Source organism: Chanodichthys erythropterus, chromosome 17, assembly GCF_024489055.1.
Source record: "Chanodichthys erythropterus isolate Z2021 chromosome 17, ASM2448905v1, whole genome shotgun sequence".
Lineage (NCBI taxonomy): Eukaryota > Metazoa > Chordata > Actinopteri > Cypriniformes > Xenocyprididae > Chanodichthys > Chanodichthys erythropterus.
This window is the reverse complement of record NC_090237.1, coordinates 6,374,284-6,394,524: the sequence shown is the minus strand read 5'-3', so window position 1 is coordinate 6,394,524 and position 20,241 is coordinate 6,374,284. Positions and strand designations below refer to the sequence as shown.

Below are 20,241 nucleotides of genomic sequence, written 5' to 3'. Positions count from 1 at the left end.
AAAAGAAAAGGGGGGTTCAAATAATGGTGCTTCTACTAGTGATTATCTAATCTTTCATCTAATTTCATCTAATCATCTAATTACAGAGTGCCTCAAACATCACAGAATATCTTTCAAATATATGAGTAACTAACCTTTCAAAGTTTGCCAAATCCACTAATTATTTCATCCTCAAAAGCTGGTACCTTGTAAACATGACTTTGTTTCAAGGAAGACTGTTGTGCCACGTGTGCCCTCATTCGTGCTGCGCAAAATTATTATATTGAAAAGCTGCTTGCGCTTTCCATTTTTATGTGCAATTAGCATCAGGCAGTTAGTGGGAGTAACGCCTAAGACTCAGACTATAGAGGGTACGCATAGACGTCACTTTCCCGCCGGAATGCACTCCCTCAGCTGGACTAGGTGACAAAAGAACCTGCTGCATGACTGGATTTAATAGGGGAAACTGCGAAAACGCGAGTAAAACAAATGATTACACTAAAGTTTGGGGTCGAAAGTGTTCCTTATAACATGTCAAAGAAACCTAATCCATGGATATTGACATGCAGGAATCGTGTTTCCTGACATTTATATGTGCCTGATTTTGACGCCGGGGAAATATATAAAGCGTTCACCGGCTGATTTGCTTTATGTAACTACAATATAGGTAGGTCTAAATCAGAGTGATTACTTATATCAATGTTATATATATTGTCATATCATCCAGCCCTAAAACTTGTATAGTTTTTGTCAGTGTTTATTTAAAACACCCATTTATGCAGAATATAAGATGGTAAATATTTAATTGATGAGTTGTCAACACAATATATAACAATACAATATAGAGGGTATGATTTTACCCCAAAATCCAACATTTTGACACAAAATGATAACTGCAAAACATGTTTCTTTGCCTGGAGTCCAGCGGTTTCTGTGAATTGTAGCAACCTATTTGCTTCTTTTTTCTGTAGCTTTCAGCAGTCTGTAAAAATATACCTCAGATTTTGTGTCAAATGTATTTGTACAGTCAATCGGAAAACTCTTTGCTGTTTTGGATGTGTTTTGTGTGTTTTTCGTGGCATTCACGCTGCAAAAAATTGCTGCCACTCAGTCTTTTGCCACTCAGTGGCAAAAGTCATAATGGTCGACGGTGACGTCATGTGCATATCCTCTGTAGCAGAGGTGTCAAGTTACGAAGTACAAATACTTCGTTACCTTACTTAAGTAGAAATTTTGGGTATCTATACTTTACTGGAGTAATTATTTTTCAGCCGACTTTTTACTTCTACTCCTTACATTTTCACACAATTATCTGTACTTTCTACTCCTAACATTTTAAAAATAGCCTTGTTACTCCTGTTTAATTTTGGCTTGTTTTCATTCCAGCTTTTCTTTGTTCAAAAAAAAAAAAAAACCTATCCAGATAAATCGCACCATCCAGATAGAGTGAATTTGATTGTGGTTGGATGAGAAGTATAAACATATACCATTCCGACATCCTATTGGTTTGTACGTGATTCATCGCACCTGCACATGACACAAATCATCACGTCACACTCCAGCAAGGAGGACGTAGCCAGTGTTGGGGTCATTACTCAAAAAATACTATTTCTTAAAAGTTATTATTTCTCCACTACTGGCTCATTTATCAAACAGGTGCTTTCTATTCATCCTCTGCAAATTAAGCTACAGTAGGTAGCTCGGTAGAGAGATGTTTGAATAAATTAGCGTTTGCGATTGACAACTTGGTTGACAATGTTGTGATAAGTAGGCTATACTAACTTTGTAACTCGTTATCCCCAACACTGGACATAGCAGACGTATATACATTTTGACACGTGTTTGTGTGTATTTGGCTATTCAGGCTCAAGGAGTACTAATCACATGCGAGAGGGTGCTTCTGTTGTGTGCCTATCCCGCCAAAGTGGCTAGAGGGAGTGGCGGTCTTACCCGCCACAGCTGAAATTTACCTGCATTTGGCGGGTTGGCGGGTGTTAATGTCAAGCCCTGATTGTTACTAAGCCTGCCCTGGGTACACCAATTTTCTTGTCCGTTGCCCTCACAGATTCCAGCAGCTAAGCTTGGATGTACATTTACATTCCAGTAAAGGTTATTGATGACATGCCTCTGAAGTTTGACTTTTTGCACCATTACAATACTTATAGGCAACTAGTCATCATATCTTCCGCTCTATGAAACACATGTTAATGCTCATTAGTACACATATATGGTTCTTTAATATATTTACATTCTACTAAAATGCGTTCATTTTCAATGGGCATATATGCGGCTGAAACAGGTACTAGTGCATCCCAAATTTTTCAACATCAACATTTGAATATAACATTATAGTCAATATGGCCTTTAGAAAAACGTTTTTTTGTGTTTTTTTTTTGAGGAGGTGGAGTGCACAATAGGCCCCTGTGGCACGGCCTAAGCTTTTGTCCTTAATGGCATTTTTTTCCCACATTACTTTTACTTTTATACTTTAAGTAGTTTTGAAACCAGTATTTTTACACTTTTACTTGAGTAAAAAGCTTGAGTTGATACTTCAACTTCTACAGAGGTCTATTTAAACCCTAGTATTTATACTTCTACCTGAGTAATGAATGTGACTACTTTTGATACCACTGCTCTATAGGCTGTTCCAACTTCCTTGATGCCATAACATGGCTGTATGTGGAAGAGCAGGTTTATCATGACACAACAAAAACATCATTCATTTCGACGAATTCACGAGGACCGTCAGGTTGTATTCAGAAGATACTCTACTTGGTAAGTACCACTGCAGCATTTAATAGATCACGGCAACATGAATCATTTTGAGTTAGACCTAAAATACACCTGACAATGATTTGAAAAATGATCAAGTTATATTATTTGCAGAATCTCAAAACATGTCAAGTTAATTATTAAAACAAAAACATGAATAATATTTATGCTTTCTCTGGGAAGTTGAACACATTATATTGAAAGATCACAACGTATATTTGTATACATATGTTTAGGCAAATATTTTCAGGTAACTGACCTATGTTATACTTCAGACTCAACTGCATGAAACAACAACAAACAAGTAAAACCAGTTCTTAAAAGACTGCTTACGTGCATAACAAATATTTCTTTCACTTTTCCAGCATTCTATGTTGCAAAAATGTTAAGCATAAAAAGCCTTCTTTTCTCCTGATTATGTTATTAAAAACAAACATGAGACATAAGGACAAACAACATGTCTGATTCCTACACATCTTTCAGTGGATTGAATGGGTGAGAAAAACATATTTACTCACTTCGTTTTTGTTCATGTATGAATTTGTATGTTCAGAGAAATATGAATTTTAAGGATCAGTGTTCAAGTTTGGTTGAAAGAAGATTATTATGAGGAGAAATTGTACTGTTATCACTTGTCTAGATACTAGCTGTGATGAAATTCTAAATCATATATAACAATTTCATTTAATTCTAATTACACTGACACCTTGTTTTTATTGGATTGCTTTATACATAACAAAACATACCAGTACGAAATTAAATACACTGTACATAAACAAAACAAACAAATGTAATTATAAATAATAATAATAATATTAATAATAAACAACTTCATGAAAAAAACAAAACAAACAAAGACCTTTTTTTTTTTATTTGGTTCAAATATTTACTGACACTGTAATGGTGATTAAAAATGATATCATTTTAAGTTTTGTAATCACCATTACAGTGTCAGTAAATATTTGAACCAAATTAAAAAATCACGCAGACACTTTCTGTATACTTGTGTCCTAAATTATTGTACTATTAAGAAACTGAAATGTAAGAAACATTAAGGGTTATTGACTCTACTTAACTTTATATCAATGGATTACTTAAAAGCAGAAAAGTGAAGTTTTATTCAGTAAAATGTGCTTGCTGTTTGAGCTGTAATGTCACATGAAGCCTGATAACATTAACCTTAATGGTGCCATAGAATAAAAATGTTTATTTACCTTGGCACAGTTGAATAATAAGAGTTCTGTACATGGAAATGCCATACTGTGAGCCTCAAACACCATTGTTTCCTCCTTCATGTGTAAATCATTTGCATGAAAAAAAAAAAAAAAAAAACACAGAAAAGGGGAGATATGCTGCATCACAAACAGTTTGAACTTCTGCTGTGTGAACTTCTGTATTATTTATGCAATGTTTATTGGAGTCGTGAGCTTGGGGGCAGGGAGGGAACATTTTTCCTCCCATCCCAAAATAGACAATTAAAACATGGTATAATAAAACATATATGGGGTATTTTGAGCTAGACTTAGATTTATATTAAATCTTCTGAAATGGACATTCTATGGCACTTTTAAGTGAAAGTAAAAGTGAAGTATAGTAACCCATACTCAGAATTAGTCCTCTGCGTTTAACCCATCCAAGTTAGTGCACACACATTAGGAGAAGTGAGTAGTGAACACACACACACACACACACACACACACACACACACACACACACACACACACACACACACACACACACACACACACACACACACACACACACACACAGAGTAGTGGGCTGGCATTTTTGCTGTGGCGCACGTGGAGTGATTGGGGTTTAGGGGCCTTGCTCAAGGGCACCTCAGTCATTTCCTGAGACTCGGACTCGAAACCTTCAGGCCACCAGTCTTACTCTCTAACCATTAGGCCAAACTGCCCCCAAATACTATATTTACATAATAAAACATAACAATCTTGTGTTCCCTGCTGTAGTTTGATGGAGAGATCAGACTCTTCTGGCCCTAGTGTTTTGTCCATGAAGAGTGACCGATCCATGAAAGTACCAATTCAACTGAAAAATGGATCAGCTCCAATGGAAAAAAGGTAAGGACAATTTATGCTAAAGATTTATTTATTTATTTACCTCATTTCAAGTTTTATAAATCACCATTTAATGAATATTTGAACCAAATAATGAAACATGCAGACATTTTCTTTTTACTCGTGTACTATAAAAATGTGCTATTTAGAAGTGCTGAAATGCAAGAAATGTTAAGGGTTATTGGCCTTACTCAACTTTATATCAATGGAGTACTTAAAATCAGAGAAGTGAAGTTTTCTTCAGTAAAATGTGCTTGCTATTTGAGCTGTAATGTCACTTGAAGCCTGATAACATTAACCTTAAATAAAAGTAAAAGTGAAGTAAAGTAACCCATACTCAGAATTAGTCCTCTGCATTTAACCCATACAAGTTAGTGCACACACATTAGGAGAAGTGAGTAGTGAACACACACACGCACACATACTGCAAACCTTGGACACCCGGAGCAGTGGACAGCCATTTTTGCTGCAGCACCTGTGGAGTGATTGGGAGTTAGGTGTCTTACTCAAAGGCACCTCAGTCCTGTTGGTATTGAGACTCGAATCCGCAACCTTCAGGCCACCAGTCTTTCTTTCTAACCATTAGGCCACAACTGCCCCCAAATGCTGTATTTATATAATATAGTTATGCTATATTTTCATAATATAGCATAATCTTGTGTTCCCTGCTGCAGTTTGATGGAGAGATCAGACTCTTCTGGCCCTAGTGTTTTGTCCATGAAGAGTGACCGATCCATGCAAATACCAATTCAACTGAAAAATGGATCAGCTCCAATGGAAAAAATGTAAGGACAATTTATGCTAAAGATATGTTTTTTTTTTTTTTTCCACCTCATTTCAAGTTTCATTATAAATCACCATTTAATGAATATTAGAAACCAAATAATGAAACACACATACATTTTCTGTTTACTCATATACTATAAAAATGTGCTATTTAGAAGTGTTAAAATGTTAAGGGTTTTTGGCCCTACTTAACTTTATATCAGTGGAGACAGCATATGTGTGCAAGTAAACAAAATTTTAAAAAGTAATAATTTATTGCTTAGGCAAGAGGATGGATTACTTAAAAGCAAAAAAGTGAATTTTTCTCCAGTAAATTGTGCTTGCTATTTGAGCTGTAATGTCACTTAATAACATTAACCTTAATTTACATAATATAGCATACCATAATCTTGTGTTCCCTGCTGCAGTTTGATGGAGAGATCAGACTCTTCTGGCCCTAGTGTTTTGTCCATGAAGAGTGACCGATCAATGCAAATACCAATTCAACTGAAAAATGGATCAGCTCCAATGGAAACAAGGTAATGACAATTTATGCTAAAGATTTATTCTAAGCAGTGCTGTGGTAGAAGGTACATTCATAAGGACAGAGTTTCACCCTCATGTCGTTTCACAACTGTAAGACTTTCATCTTCGGAACACAAATTAAGATATTTTTATGAAATCCGAGAGGTATCTGACTTGTCCATAGCCAGCCATTTAACCATCACTTTTTAAGGTCCAGAAAGTTACTAAAGACATCGTTATAATAGCCAATATGACTGCAGTGAACAAATCACCTCCACTGACACTGAGGTAACAGTCTATGATAAGTATTTTACACTGACTTGACAGAACAAAACAAACAAAAAACTAAAACAAGAGAACGAGTAAGACAAGATAAGATAGTCTCCTATGAAAGCTGGTAATGCATGAAAGAGTTAGTATTGGCACGATTTCTAGTAAATTCAGTGAACATAAAACACTAAAGATAAGTGACTGATATTAAACTTTTTATGTCTATATTAAGGGACTTACACAGAAAATCAAGTCAAGACGCTAAGAAGAATGACAGCCTTCCTGGAGGATGCATGGGATATCAGTAGGTTAAAAGACTCATTTATAGTGTCAGAACTTATGCATAGTGGTTGCTACTAACCTATATATTTTCAACAGACATGATTCAGAAACACATCAAGTCAAGATTCAAAGGTTAAAATCAAACATAAAAATGAAGCATTGGTACATTTTTGAAGGATTTGCAAAGCAGGGAAACCCAACACTCCTGAATGAGATCTATACAGAGCTCTACATCACAGAGGGTGGGAATGGAGAGATCAGTAATGAACATGAAATTAAAAGGATTGAAAAATCATTGAAGGTTGTAGGAGCAACAATACCAATCAAATGCAATGACATCTTTAGACCTTTACCTGGACAAGACAAACCCATCAGAACTGTGCTGACAAAGGGAGTTGCTGGCATTGGAAAAACAGTCTCTGTGCAGAAGTTCATCCTGGACTGGGCTGAAGGGAAAGAGAACCAGGACGTCCATCTTATATTTCCACTTCCTTTCAGAGAGCTCAATTTGATGAAGCACAAAACACTCAGTCTTTCAGATCTTCTTCATGTCTTTTTCCCTGAAACAAAAGAAATGGAAATATCCGGAGACAAATATAAAGTGTTGTTCATCTTTGATGGTCTGGATGAGTGTCGCCTGTCTCTGGATTTTCAGAGCGATGTGAGGTTGTGTGATGTAAGTGAATCAGCCTCAGTGGACTTGCTGCTGATGAGCCTCATTGTGGGTAATCTGCTTCCCTCTGCTCTCATCTGGATCACCTCCAGACCAGCAGCAGCTGATCTCGTCCCCTCTGAGTGTGTCCATCGAGTGACAGAGGTACGAGGCTTCAATGAGCCACAGAAGGAGGAATACTTCAGGAAGAGAATCAGTGATCAGAGTCTGGCCAATACAATCATCTCACACCTGAAGTCATCAAGGAGCCTCGACATCATGTGCCACATCCCAGTGTTCTGCTGGATCTCAGCCGCTGTTTTAGAGAAGATGTTGAGCGAAGCAGAGAGTGGAGAGATTCCCAAGACTCTCACTCAAATGTACACACACTTCCTAATGGCACAGATTAGCATCAAAGATACAAAGTATGCTGAGGAGGAGGACAAAGATAAAGAGATGATTTTCAAACTAGGGAAAGTGGCATACGAGCAACTGAAAAGAGGCAATGTGATCTTCTATGAGGAAGACCTGAGAGAATGTGGCATTGATGTGACAGAAGCATCAGTGTACTCAGGATTGTGCACTCAGATCTTCAGAGAGGAGTTGGGCTGGTATCAGGGGAAAGTCTTTTGCTTTGTTCATCTGAGCATTCAGGAACATCTAGCAGCTCTATATGTGCATCTCTCCTTCCACAACAGTGGCAAAAGTGTGCTTGAAGCATGTGAATCTGAAGTGCCTGTGACAATGTTGAGCTTACACAAATGTGCAGTTAAAAGATCTTTAGAAGTTATGAATGGACATCTCGACCTTTTCCTGCGCTTCCTCATGGGACTTTCACTGGAGTCAAATCACAACCTCCTAAAAGGACTTTTGGTGAAGAAGACAGGAAGTTCCCTGGAAAGAGAGAAAACTATTGAGTATCTCAAGCAAACGATAAAAACAATCCCTTGCTCAGAAATGACTCTTGTTTTGTTCCACTGTCTGAATGAACTCAATGATCATTCCCTCATTAATGAAATCCAAATCTACCTGACCTCTGAAAAAATAAACAGCGTCAGCCTTTCCCCAGATCTTTGGTCAGCTCTGGTGTATATCTTAATGACATCTAATGAGAAGTTCAATGAGTTTGAACTTCGTAAATACGGAAGATCGGACACGGCTGTGTTCTGGTTGCTTCCTGTGATCAAGTTGTCGAAAAATATCTGGTGAGAACATTTAGTTTTTTGCTTGCATGAATTCAATTATATGAAGTGGAATAAAAAAAATATATATATCAATGTTACTTTTATTATACATAGAATATTACTTCTATTTTTGTAAAACACTATTTTCAAGATGCTTTTTCATACCATTTATAATTGTATAACAACAGTATCTGCCATTATATACACAGTAAATAGCATCTACCTTAGTCTAAACAGCTGATGCTATTAATATATTTGTACTGGCAGGATGCATGACTGTAATATCACAGAGAAAGGCTGTGCAGTGCTTTCTGCTGTTCTTCCATCAATATCTAATCTCAGAGAGCTGGACTTGAGCCACAACAACCTGCAGGATTCTGGAGTGGAAATACTCTGTATTGGACTGAAAAGATCACACTACGACTTAAACAAATTAATGTACGAGTTTTCAGTGAACCAAAACACAAAAAATATGTCTATACAAGCCATCTGTACATTTGAAGGTTTTAATCAAACATATTAATCCAATGACAGGAGGAGTCTGGGTTCTCATGAGTGTGAGCCCAATCTTAATTTTGTTGTTCTTCCTACTGCTGGACTACAGGATACAAACTGTAGGCTGGAATCACTCAAGTAGGTTTACTCTCTAAGCTCCAGATATTGTACATTCATCCTAGGTTTACAAATGCATAGATATTATTTACATACTTTAAATGATATCTTCTCATTAAGAATGATCATGAAGACTGAAATTAAACTATTTTCTCTTTTATCTGTAGTCTGAAGGAATGTGGAATAACAGAAGCAAGCTGTGTTTTCCTGAGCTCAGCTTTTAGTTTAAATCCTTCTCATCTGAAGGTGCTGGACCTGAGCTGGAACAACATAGGAGACTCAGGAGTGAAACATCTCTGTGCTGCTCTGGAGAAATTTCAGTTTGCATTGGAAACACTAAAGTGAGTTACAACAAACGTAATAGTTACGTTTGCTGTACGTTTTTTAGTAGTACATTTTGATAACCTTTATCTGAATTATTTATTGATTTAAAAAGTGTTATGCAATATAAACAGTCAATGTAGTGAAGACCTGCCCTAAAGCTACTGTTGCAACCTTCAATGGGAAAAGTAAGGTTGGACTTTATTTATCCACTGGAAATTCATTAGAAGGCAAAAAAAGGGTTAACAAATAAAAATAAGGCCATGGTGATGTCATTTTACAGGGAAGTTGTTTAAGAGGTGGAGAAAGTTATTATGAGAGGAAATTCTCGGGAATGATTAGCCAGTAAAATGCATTTAAAAAGTAAATGGAGTGACTTTTGAATTCATGTTAACATTTAAATAACCCCAAAAATAAAATTATTTACTCACTATCATTAGGATGAAGATTTCTTTTTTCAGCAAAATCAAAAAGGAGATTTCATTAGGCAGCATTTCATAAAATGACAGTTGGTAATTATTTTAAATGTCACGCTCAAAAAAGACCAAAATGTTTAATAAAAGCACCCCATATGACTGGTAGGCAATATTTCAAGTCTTCTAAAGCTGTTAGATAACTTTATTTGAAGAACAATGTGAAATCTAGGTCATTGTTGATTCTTTACCCTCTTGCTGTCAAACATACTCTGTAATCACATCAGTTAAAATGGCACCTTTGGATGTGCTTATGTAGAATCAACGTCATTGACGCTATCAAAATTTCAGACTCACTAAATACTGACTTAAACTTTCCATTACGTTTAAAATTACATATCAGTTAAATGTTATCAATGTGCTCTAATTCTGATACTACTGTTTTGAGGTTCATTTAAATATTATATTTAGATATTATTTTGGGTAAACTATTCATTTAAAGTAATATTTTGTACCATAATTTGTATAATTGATACTTTTTTGACTTTCTTGTTATAGACTTTCAACTTGCAAAATCAACGCGGAAGGTTTTGAATCTCTGTCTTCAGCTCTGAGGTCAAACGCTCATCTGAGAGAGCTGGACCTGGGCAACAACAGACCTGGAGATCAGGGAGTGGAGCTGCTGTCTGCAGTTCTTCATAATCAAAACTGTAGACTGAAAACACTGAGGTTAATATATAGAAATCAATGCATGGTTTTTGATAAAGTTGGAAAATGAAGCATATGTTATAATGAATTATTTTCTCAGGTTGGACAAATGTGGAATCACAGAGAAAAGCTGCACTGCTCTGGCTTCAGCTCTCAGCTCAAAGACCTCCAGTCTGACTGATCTAGATCTGAGTATTAATGATCTACAAGACTCAGGTGTGAAGAAGCTATGTGTCGGACTGCAGAATCATCACTGTAAACTAGAGAAGCTGAGGTAAAATATGTGAAACCTAATCAGATTTCCACAAATACTAAACCATTTATAGCATTATTGGGTAACTTTTCCACTGTCTGAAAAATCTACTCTGCTCTCTTCAGGTTGTCCAACTGTAATGTTACACATGAAGGTGTGGCATCACTGACCAAAGCCCTGAAATCAAATCCATCCCACATGAAAGAGCTTGATCTGCTTGAGAACGATCTGGAAGAGACAGACTTGAATGTGCTCTCCATGATACTGGACAAGTCATCATAAAAAACAGATGTTTATAATAACCCTTTAAAAAAAAAAAGAGTTGAATAACTCATAAAATGCATTCATACTAATGTCATTGCAAAATGTACTTACAGTACAAAGAGTATCATCATGAACTTAATGGAAAGGGTTATGTGGAGATATGTGGATGCTGGATAATGAACATGCATTTTGATTCATGATATATATAGAGTGCCAACTACAAACAATTTCTTTGAAATTTTATTTTATGAACTAGATACAAAAAGGTCATAAATAAAGCACATAAGTTAGGGGCACCTAAAGGTGGAAATTCAGAAAATGTAAAATTAAGATTCCTCAACCTGTTATCAAACTGCTCTTAAATGTACTGCTGTTTTACAATGTTAAATTTACTGCAACATGAATATTATGCTCACTTTGAAAATTAAATACATTCGTTAACATATTTTTGTCATGTCATGGAAAAAAAAAACAGGAAGAAAATGTTGGAACTCGGAAGCTGTACATGGAAACGACTGCTGGTATTATGTACATCATGAAGAAAAACAATTAAAAACTATCATATGTACATACAAAATCCTAGATTATGTACAGTGAAAAAAGTTTCAAAAAATAGATCTGTGACTATGAAATTCTTGCAATGATTTAATTCAGCAGTTTCGAACATTTTATCAAATTACACAGATTTAATAATTTGCGGTTGTAGATTCAATGGTACTCAAAAGCTAGAGACATGGAAGCAAATTAAATGAAACTGAAAAGAGGGGAAAAAAAACAAGACTGAAGGATTGACAGAAAGAATCCAGGAAGAGCTGTCAGATTAAGTAATTTACTTTACTACTTAAAAATGCAAAGATTGGATACATAGAACATGAGTAACTCGAGACTAAATCTTATCTGGATCTATCTTCTCATTCCCTTTATTTTCTTATTATTTTTTTTCAACAAATAAAGCAATATAATTTTCCATTCAGCAATGTCTCTGAAAGCTCCATCTGGCCTTCATAAAACAAACACACACCATCCAAAAGGTCTGTTAGATTAGTTTACAATGGCTCAAAATCTCCCGAGGCAAAAGATCCGTTTGAATATAACGTTCAAATCTGATCCACAGAGAACAATTCCTTCCTGCCGATGACGAGCGGCCATCCTGAAAAGATCCTGAGGAGAAAAGTGTCGTAGTCTGTTTGCACTTAGTTTAAATGGTTCTTTCCACTTACACAAGGAGGACACTTCCCGAACTTTCTCCTGTCAAAAAACACTGCCTCGCTGCCTGGATCAAGAGGGTCAGAAACATCTCATCCGGAGAGATGTATTAAGTAATTTTAATTGTCGGCAAATGGCCGGTTTAAAAATCCTTAGATATCATGAAGACAATCGGGAAGAAAATTCCTCGAAAAGTGCAGTTTAGCTCATTCATTCTGATCTTCATACCATTAATTTTCCATTAAAGTGCAAGAGTGATGTGAAATATTCCGTCCCTCTTGTAATTCATGCTAACCAACATGATGCATCATTTTTTCCCCCCTTCGTCACAGATCAGACAGGGATCTTTTTGTCTTGTCTTTGTTGCAATCCAGACAATAAATCCTGCACGCTGCTCAGGATCTTCCTCTGATGTGCACTGCATGAGATTCCCATTTTGGCCAGATCCCTGTAAAAGAGCAGCACAGGGGATTTTTGGTAAGCTAAAGTCAAGCTCATCAGGATGTGTGTGTAATTAGATGTGTAATGTGTTGTGGTGCTTACTCATGACTCATGGGTATGACACTCTCTAAGCTGCAGTATCCTGCTGTGATGAAGTTTTCTCTGTATTGCTCCAGTCCAATGATTTTCAGCCATTCGTCAACAGAACCTAAAGAGGGGGCGGAGCCTTCAGAGGGGGCATGGTGAAGCATGGATGGGTGTGGCCTGAGGGCGACAACATTAAATAATATATTTTATTGCAGAGAACATGAACTTGCCACAATTTATGTGTTTATATATGTGTTGTTATGTGTGTTTTGCTACTCTCAAAGAGATTACATTTCTAAAAATGCCTATTAGAAGAACAGCAAAACTTGAATTAACTTTTTAAAGGAACTCAATAAAATCATAATTTTTACATGCAAATGCCAAAAAGTTCAGAAGTTTAGGGTCAGTAAGAGTCTTTTATGCTCATTTATTTGATTTATTTGAAATATTATTACAAATTTAAAATAACTATTTTCTATTTGAATATATGTTAAAATGTAATTTATTCCTGTGATCAAAGCTGAATTTTCAGCATCATTACTCCAGTCTTCAGTGTCACATGATCCTTTAGAAATCATTCTAATATGATGAATTGCTGCTCATTTCTGATTATTATCAATGTTGAAAACAGTTGTGCTGCTTCATAAATATTTTGCAAAATGATACATCTTTTTCAGGATTCTTTGATGAACAAAGTTAAAAAAAAAAAAACAGCATTTAATTGAAATAAAATGTCTTTACTGTCACCTTTGATCAATTTAATGCATCTTTTCTGAATAAAAGTTTTAATTTACAAACATTTGTATGCTATGCAAGTATTGCTAAAACGTGGTCCCATTGTACATACTGCTAACCAGGATCGATTTAAATTGTTGCTCATGATAGGATTTAACTACAAGTTAAATAAAATGCATTTTCTGAATCATTTTGGAAGGCAATGGCACATGAAATTGAGCATTTTTGCAAAATGAGAATTTTGCAGTTGTTAGTGTACAGCAATTATAAGTAGCTTCCTGTTCAGATAATATTTATGTCCCCAGATGAATATATAAACCTAATAAATGTTCATTAGGGAATTTTTCTTAAGTAAAATGTAAATGCCAAACACATATTTTAAGATCTGTACCAAAATATACCCAAAATAGTAAAACCCCGAACCACCAGGGGGCCCCTTGCTCTCGATTTAATGCCTAGGGCAGTGTGATTAATAGAATTTTACTTTCCTTTGTGATTTTGGCTTCCAACGATTATGAAAACACAATGGCGCATTCTGTTCCTTTCCTTTAAAGCAGTAAGCTGCCGCCCTTCCTATATAGCAATCAAATAATTTTACTGTCGTAATATACATTCTCCTACCTGACTTGCTCAATACTTAAAAAAAAAAAAAAAATTGAACTGTGAAGTCGGGTTTCTGTGTGCTTTCACTTAAACACATTCAGTTTTTATTGAACATAAACAGTTGGGAAGGTAATCGAATGCTTGCCAGTATATTAGATCTGTGCATTCGGTCTTAAAGTGACAGCAGCCTAATAAACCTGCTGCTGTCGATCATTTAATGCTAATGAAACAAAAGAAAATGCGATTTGCATTCACTGCTCTTAACTGAATAACTTTAGTAAATTGAAATGAATCAATGTATATTTAAAGGTGCCCTAGATTGTTTTTTTTACAAGATGTAATATAAGTCCTAGGTGCCCCCTGAATGTGTCTGAAGTTTCAGCTCAAAATACCCCATAGATTTTTTTAAATACATTTTTTTAACTGCCTATTTTGGGGCATCATTAACTATGCACTGATTTTTTTCAGCACGGCCCCTTTAAGAGATGCGCTTCCTCTGCCACACGAGCTGTCGACTATATTACAGCGCATTTACAAAGTTCACACAGCTAATATAACCCTCAAATGGATCTTTACAAGATGTTTGTCATGCATGCTGTATGCATGCTTCGAATTATGTGAGTAAAGTATTTATTTAGATGGTTACGTTTGATTCTGTGTGAGTTTGAGGCTCGCTCTGTGGCTAAAGCTAACATTACACACTGTTGGAGAGATTTATAAAGAATGAAGTTGTGTTTATGCATTATACAGACTGCAAGTGTTTAAAAATGAAAATAGTGACGGCTCTTGTCTCCGTGAATACAGTAAGAAACGATGGTAACTTTAATCACATTTAACATTACATTAGCAACATGCTAATGAAACATTTAGAAAGACAATTTACAAATATCACTAAAATATCATGATATCATGGATCATGTCAGTTATTATTGCTCCATCTGCCATTTTTCGCTGTTGTTCTTGCTTGCTTACCTTGTCTGTGCACAGATCCAGCCGTTAATACTGCCTTTCCTTGTCTAATGCGTCGAATGGGCTGGCATTATGCAAATATTGGGGTCATACATATTAATGATCCCGACTGTTACGTAACAGTCGGTGTTATGTTGAGATCCGAGTGTTTTCCGGAAGTCTTTTAAACAAATTAGATTTACATAAGAAGGAGGAAACAATGGAGTTTGAAACTCAATGTATGTCTTTTCCATGTACTGAACTCTTGTTATTCAGCTATGCCGAGGTAAATTCAAATTCTGATTCGAGGGCACCTTTAATTCATACGGTGAAGACTAAAGGTTTTTTTTTTACATTTGGTTATTCAAAATCTGAATAGTAGGCTATTATTAAATTGTTTATTTAATTTGTCTCTTTTTTATTGTTTTTGTCCCTGTCCCTTTGTTTTTGTTTTTGTCCCTGTAATTTTCTTTTTTATTGTATTATTACTTCAACTCACTGTTTGTTGACAGTGAAACTGCTATGAAAGAGCAGATTAAGGGGTTGGGGATCATTTCAGGGTTTTTATGAACACACTGATAGAGGCCCCTTAAAAGTTTTGTTTAGGGCTCCCAAAAGTCTAGGACTGGCACTGTCTGTAAGTGTTGATGTGCACCTGCTGGCGTCTCCTGCAGTCCTCTTGAGCGTGGCAGGATTGCGTATGAGTTTGTCCAGCATGTTGACTATCTGGCTGAATTTGGGTCTGTCTGCACGTTCCCTCATCCAGCACTCCAGCATGAGCTGATGTAGAGCCAGCGGACACTCCATGGGCGGCGGCAACCGGTAGCCTTCCTCTATTGCCTTTATCACCTAGGAAACAGGGGAGAGGAAATGAGTGGCTGATCTTGCTGAACTACTGCATTCAGTTGGTTTGTATAACTTGGCATGGCATACAATAGCACGATAAAGCCAAGTATTAATACTTTGCAAAGTGTACCATGGGAACGCCAGCGCTGAAGGCATGACAAGCTCTCGTAATTAATTAGATTTGTGGTGCAGTGCCACGTACATCTTGGTTGCTCATGTCCCAATATGGCCGTTCACCATATGACATCACTTCCCACATGACAATGCCGTAACTCCACACATCACTGGCTGAGGTGAACTTCCTGTATGTGATGGCTTCAGGAGCTGTCCATCGGATGGGAATCTTCCCTCCCTGTGATTGACAGGTTCATGTTATTGGCAATACTAAAATCTAATTCTGAACAGAATTGAGGCCCGTTTACACCAGGAACAATAACAATAACAATATTAGCGTCCACACCATCCATCTTTAAAGCAGGATGGATTTTAATTGGCTGATTGAAATGTAAACTCTTACCCTGGTAGTATACGTTCCTTCTGGTTCATCTTCCAGCACTCTGGACATCCCAAAATCTGAGACTTTGCACACCAGGTTGCTGTTAACTAGGATGTTCCGTGCTGCGAGGTCCCTGTGAACGTAACTCATGTCGGATAGATATTTCATACCGGACGCGATTCCTCTCAGGATGCCCACCAGCTGAATAACAGTGAAGCGGCCGTCATTCTTCTGAAAGAGGAAGGAACATATCAGACCTGAACAGTGACACCCTGACTAGTTTCTAGTCCTAAATTGTTTTTATGGGTCATTTAGGAATGGGGAGAAACTCAAGTTTAGGATTACACTGTGTCATTTACCAAGCACAAAATGTTCTGCATCAATTTTTTTCACACTGAAAGGTAGATGGTCTGGCAAGTGACAAAATCACAACCAAATCAGTTGCTTGTTGTGAAGTTTGACTAGTTAGCATAGGTCAGTTAAGCACCTGCTGGTAGCTGCCATAATACTGCAGCCATTTCAGAAGAAGTGGAATTGTAGCGTCTTCTAATATACAGGTGCTGGTCATATAATTAGAATATCATCAAAAAGTTGATTTCATTAATTCCATTCAAAAAGTGAAACTTGTATATTATATTCATCCATTACACACAGACTGATATATTTCAAATGTTTATTTCTTTTAATTTTGATGATTATAACTGACAACTAAGGAAAATCCCAATTTCAGTATCTCAGAAAATTAGAATATTGTGAAAAGGTTCAATATTGAAAACAGCTGGTGCCACACTCTAATCAGCTGATTAACTCAAAACACCTGCAAAGGCCTTTAAATGGTCTCAGTCTAGTTCTGTAGGCTACACAATCATGGGGAAGACTGCTGACTTGACAGTTGTCCAAAAGACAACCACTGACACCTTGCACAAGGAGGGCAAGACACAGAAGGTCATTGAAGAGGCTGGCTGTTCACAGAGCTCTGTGTCCAAGCACATTAATAGAGAGGCAAAGGGAAGGAAAAGATGTGGTAGAAAAAAGTGTACAAGCAATAGGGATAACCGCACCCTGGAGAGGATTGTGAAACAAAACCCATTCAAAAATGTGGGGGAGATTCACAAAGAGTGGACTGCAGCTGAAGTCAGTGTTTCAAGAACCACTACGCACAGACGTATGCAAGACATGGGTTTCAGCTGTCGCATTCCTTGTGTCAAGCCACTCTTTAACAACAGACAGAGTCAGAAGTGTTTCGCCTGGGCTAAAGACAAAAAGGACTGGACTGTTGCTGAGTGATCCAAAGTTATGTTCTCTGATGAAAGTAAATTTTGCATTTCCTTTGGAAATCAGGATCCTAGAGTCTGGAGGAAGAGAGGAGAGGCACTCAATCCACGTTGATTGAGGTCCAGTGTAAAGTTTCCACAGTCAGTGATGGTTTGGGTTGCCATGTCATCTGCTGGTGTTGGTCCACTGTGTTTTCTGAGGTTCACGGTCAACGCAGCCATATACCAGTAAGTTTTAGAGCACTTCATGCTTCCTGCTGCTGACCAACTTTATGGAGATGCAGATTTAATTTTCCAACAGGACTTGGCACCTGCACACAGTGCCAAAGCTACCAGTACCTGGTTTAAGGACCATGGTATCCCTGTTCTTAATTGGCCAGCAAACTCGCCTGACCTTAACCCCATAGAAAATCTATGGGGTATTGTGAAGAGGAAGATGTGATATGCCAGACCCAACAATGCAGAAGAGCTGAAGGCCACTATCAGAGCAACCTGGACTCTCATAACACCTGAGCAGTGCCACAGACTGATCGACTCCATGCCACGCCGCATTGCTGCAGTAATTCAGGTAAAAGGAGGCAAAAATGCTCATACTTTTCATGTTCATACTTTTCAGTTAGCCAAGATTTCTAAAAATCCTTTCTTTGTATTGGTCTTGAGTAATTTTCTAATTTTCTGAGATATTGAATTTGGGATTTTCCTTAGTTGTCAGTTATAATCATAATTAAAAGAAATAAAAATGAGAAATATATCAGTCTGTGTGTAATGAATGAATATAATATACAAGTTTCACTTTTTGAATGGAATTAGTGAAATAAATCAACTTTTTGATGATATTGTAAATATATGACCAGCACCTGTATATATTAGAATGTGTTTGTGTGTGTGTGTGTGTCTATCTATCTATCTATCTATCTATCTATCTATCTATCTATCTATCTATCTATCTATCTATCTATCTATCTATCTATCTATCTATCTATCTATCTATCTATCTATCTATCTATCTATCTATCTATCTATCTATCTATCTATCTATCTATCGTACTTATTGTATCTATCTATCTATCTATCGTACTTATTGTATCTATCTATCTATCTATCTATCGTACTTATTGTATCTATCTATCTATCTATCGTACTTATTGTATCTATCTATCTATCTCTATCATATCTATCTATCTACAGATAGAATAGATATAATATATACGATGGGTGGATGGATGGATACAATATACAATATAAGATAGATAGATAGATAGAATGACAGAACGAGACAGTTAGACAGACAGAACAATAGATAGATAGATAGATAAACAGTGGATATTTTAAATATACATTTATTAAACAAATCTGTATAGACGTACAAACACAATCTTACTCTGAGAAACATGTCCAGTGAGCCGTTCTCCATATACTCTGTGATAATCATAACTGGTTTGCCTGCAATGAAAGAGAGACAAAAATAAAACAATTGAACTTCACAAATTATAATAAATTCGAGTTTCGAGTCAACAAATCTAGCCTGAACAATAGTGGAGTTTTGTAATATATCATGTTTATGCCTTCTTTGGATGAATTATTTTGTTGTATTCCTCATTTGTAAGTTGCTTTGAATAAAGGCGTCTGCTAATTGAATTAATGTGAATCTGTTCATCTGTAACACTTTCTCACTGACAGTATTTGAAAGCCAGAGATGCACTGGATGTATGCAACACCGTTTCACTGTTTCTTCATAGCATAAAACTCAGTGTCAACCAACCAGATCTAAACACTGGGCAGAGAACATGAATATCAGTTATTCAAACAGAATCAACACACACACACACACACACACACACACACACACACACACACACACACACTCAGGCCGGTTGATTGACACGCAGCCAATGCTCCTTTCCTATAGAGGAAGTGAGGTAAATAAAGCTCGACCAGACACATTGTCGGCCATCTTTGTTGGGCTGGCCTTTTTTATGACCTTGAGGCGAGTTTGACTGACAGCTCCTCTAGAGGGCCCGAGGAGCAGGTGACCTCTGACCCCTCCCACTCACTGTCGGAGTTTCCCAGCCCCACCCCTTTCCGCCCACCCTATTAGAATGCTAATAAAGTGTTTACTGACTTTGTCAAGTTTCTCGTGTATGATTGTGCCAACATTTATGTGTACATTTGACAATGAACTCTGCAAGACATGGGTTAGAATCTCCATCTTTACTCATAATTTCAAAAAACAAAAACACTGAAAATACTGATAACTTACATATTAAACAAGAGTTCCAGAAGTCATATGTCAATAATCTCAAAGAAATGCTGTTGAATCATTGATGAGAGATACCGAGAGGCCCAGAGATCCCACACTGCCTTATTTACATATTTAGATTCGCTTCATACTCATTTACATTATGCAAATGAAGTATTCAACTCTATTAGCTCTGCTGTAACAAAAAGCAGGAGAATTTATAGCAAGACAGCTTTATAGATTCATGGAGACATTTATGAGGTAAAATTAAATTAAACATTGACT

General features: G+C 36.6%; 2 protein-coding genes across 2 annotated transcripts in view; one reads left to right on the top strand and one right to left on the bottom strand.

The window, feature by feature from the left end:
• Positions 1–2,677: 2,677 nt before the first annotated feature.
• Positions 2,678–11,099, top strand: LOC137005224 (NACHT, LRR and PYD domains-containing protein 3-like). The gene is given in 10 exon segments (XM_067366041.1): positions 2,678–2,754; positions 4,725–4,835; positions 5,507–5,617; positions 6,026–6,174; positions 6,740–8,531; positions 8,778–8,948; positions 9,290–9,463; positions 10,415–10,585; positions 10,665–10,838; positions 10,943–11,099. Coding segments are annotated over 10 exon segments (3,087 nt in total).
• A 259-nt stretch (positions 11,100–11,358) lies between these two features.
• epha4l (eph receptor A4, like) overlaps positions 11,359–20,241 on the bottom strand; it is a 46,447-nt gene continuing 37,564 nt past the window's right edge. Inside the window, exons 12-17 of the mRNA XM_067364531.1 lie at positions 19,099–19,160; positions 16,465–16,674; positions 16,150–16,299; positions 15,757–15,950; positions 12,831–12,992; positions 11,359–12,735 (exon numbers count right to left, since the gene is read on the bottom strand). Coding sequence (XP_067220632.1) covers positions 12,621–12,735; positions 12,831–12,992; positions 15,757–15,950; positions 16,150–16,299; positions 16,465–16,674; positions 19,099–19,160 — 893 coding nt within the window. The 3' untranslated portion in view covers positions 11,359–12,620. The remainder of the gene's footprint in view (positions 12,736–12,830; positions 12,993–15,756; positions 15,951–16,149; positions 16,300–16,464; positions 16,675–19,098; positions 19,161–20,241) is intronic.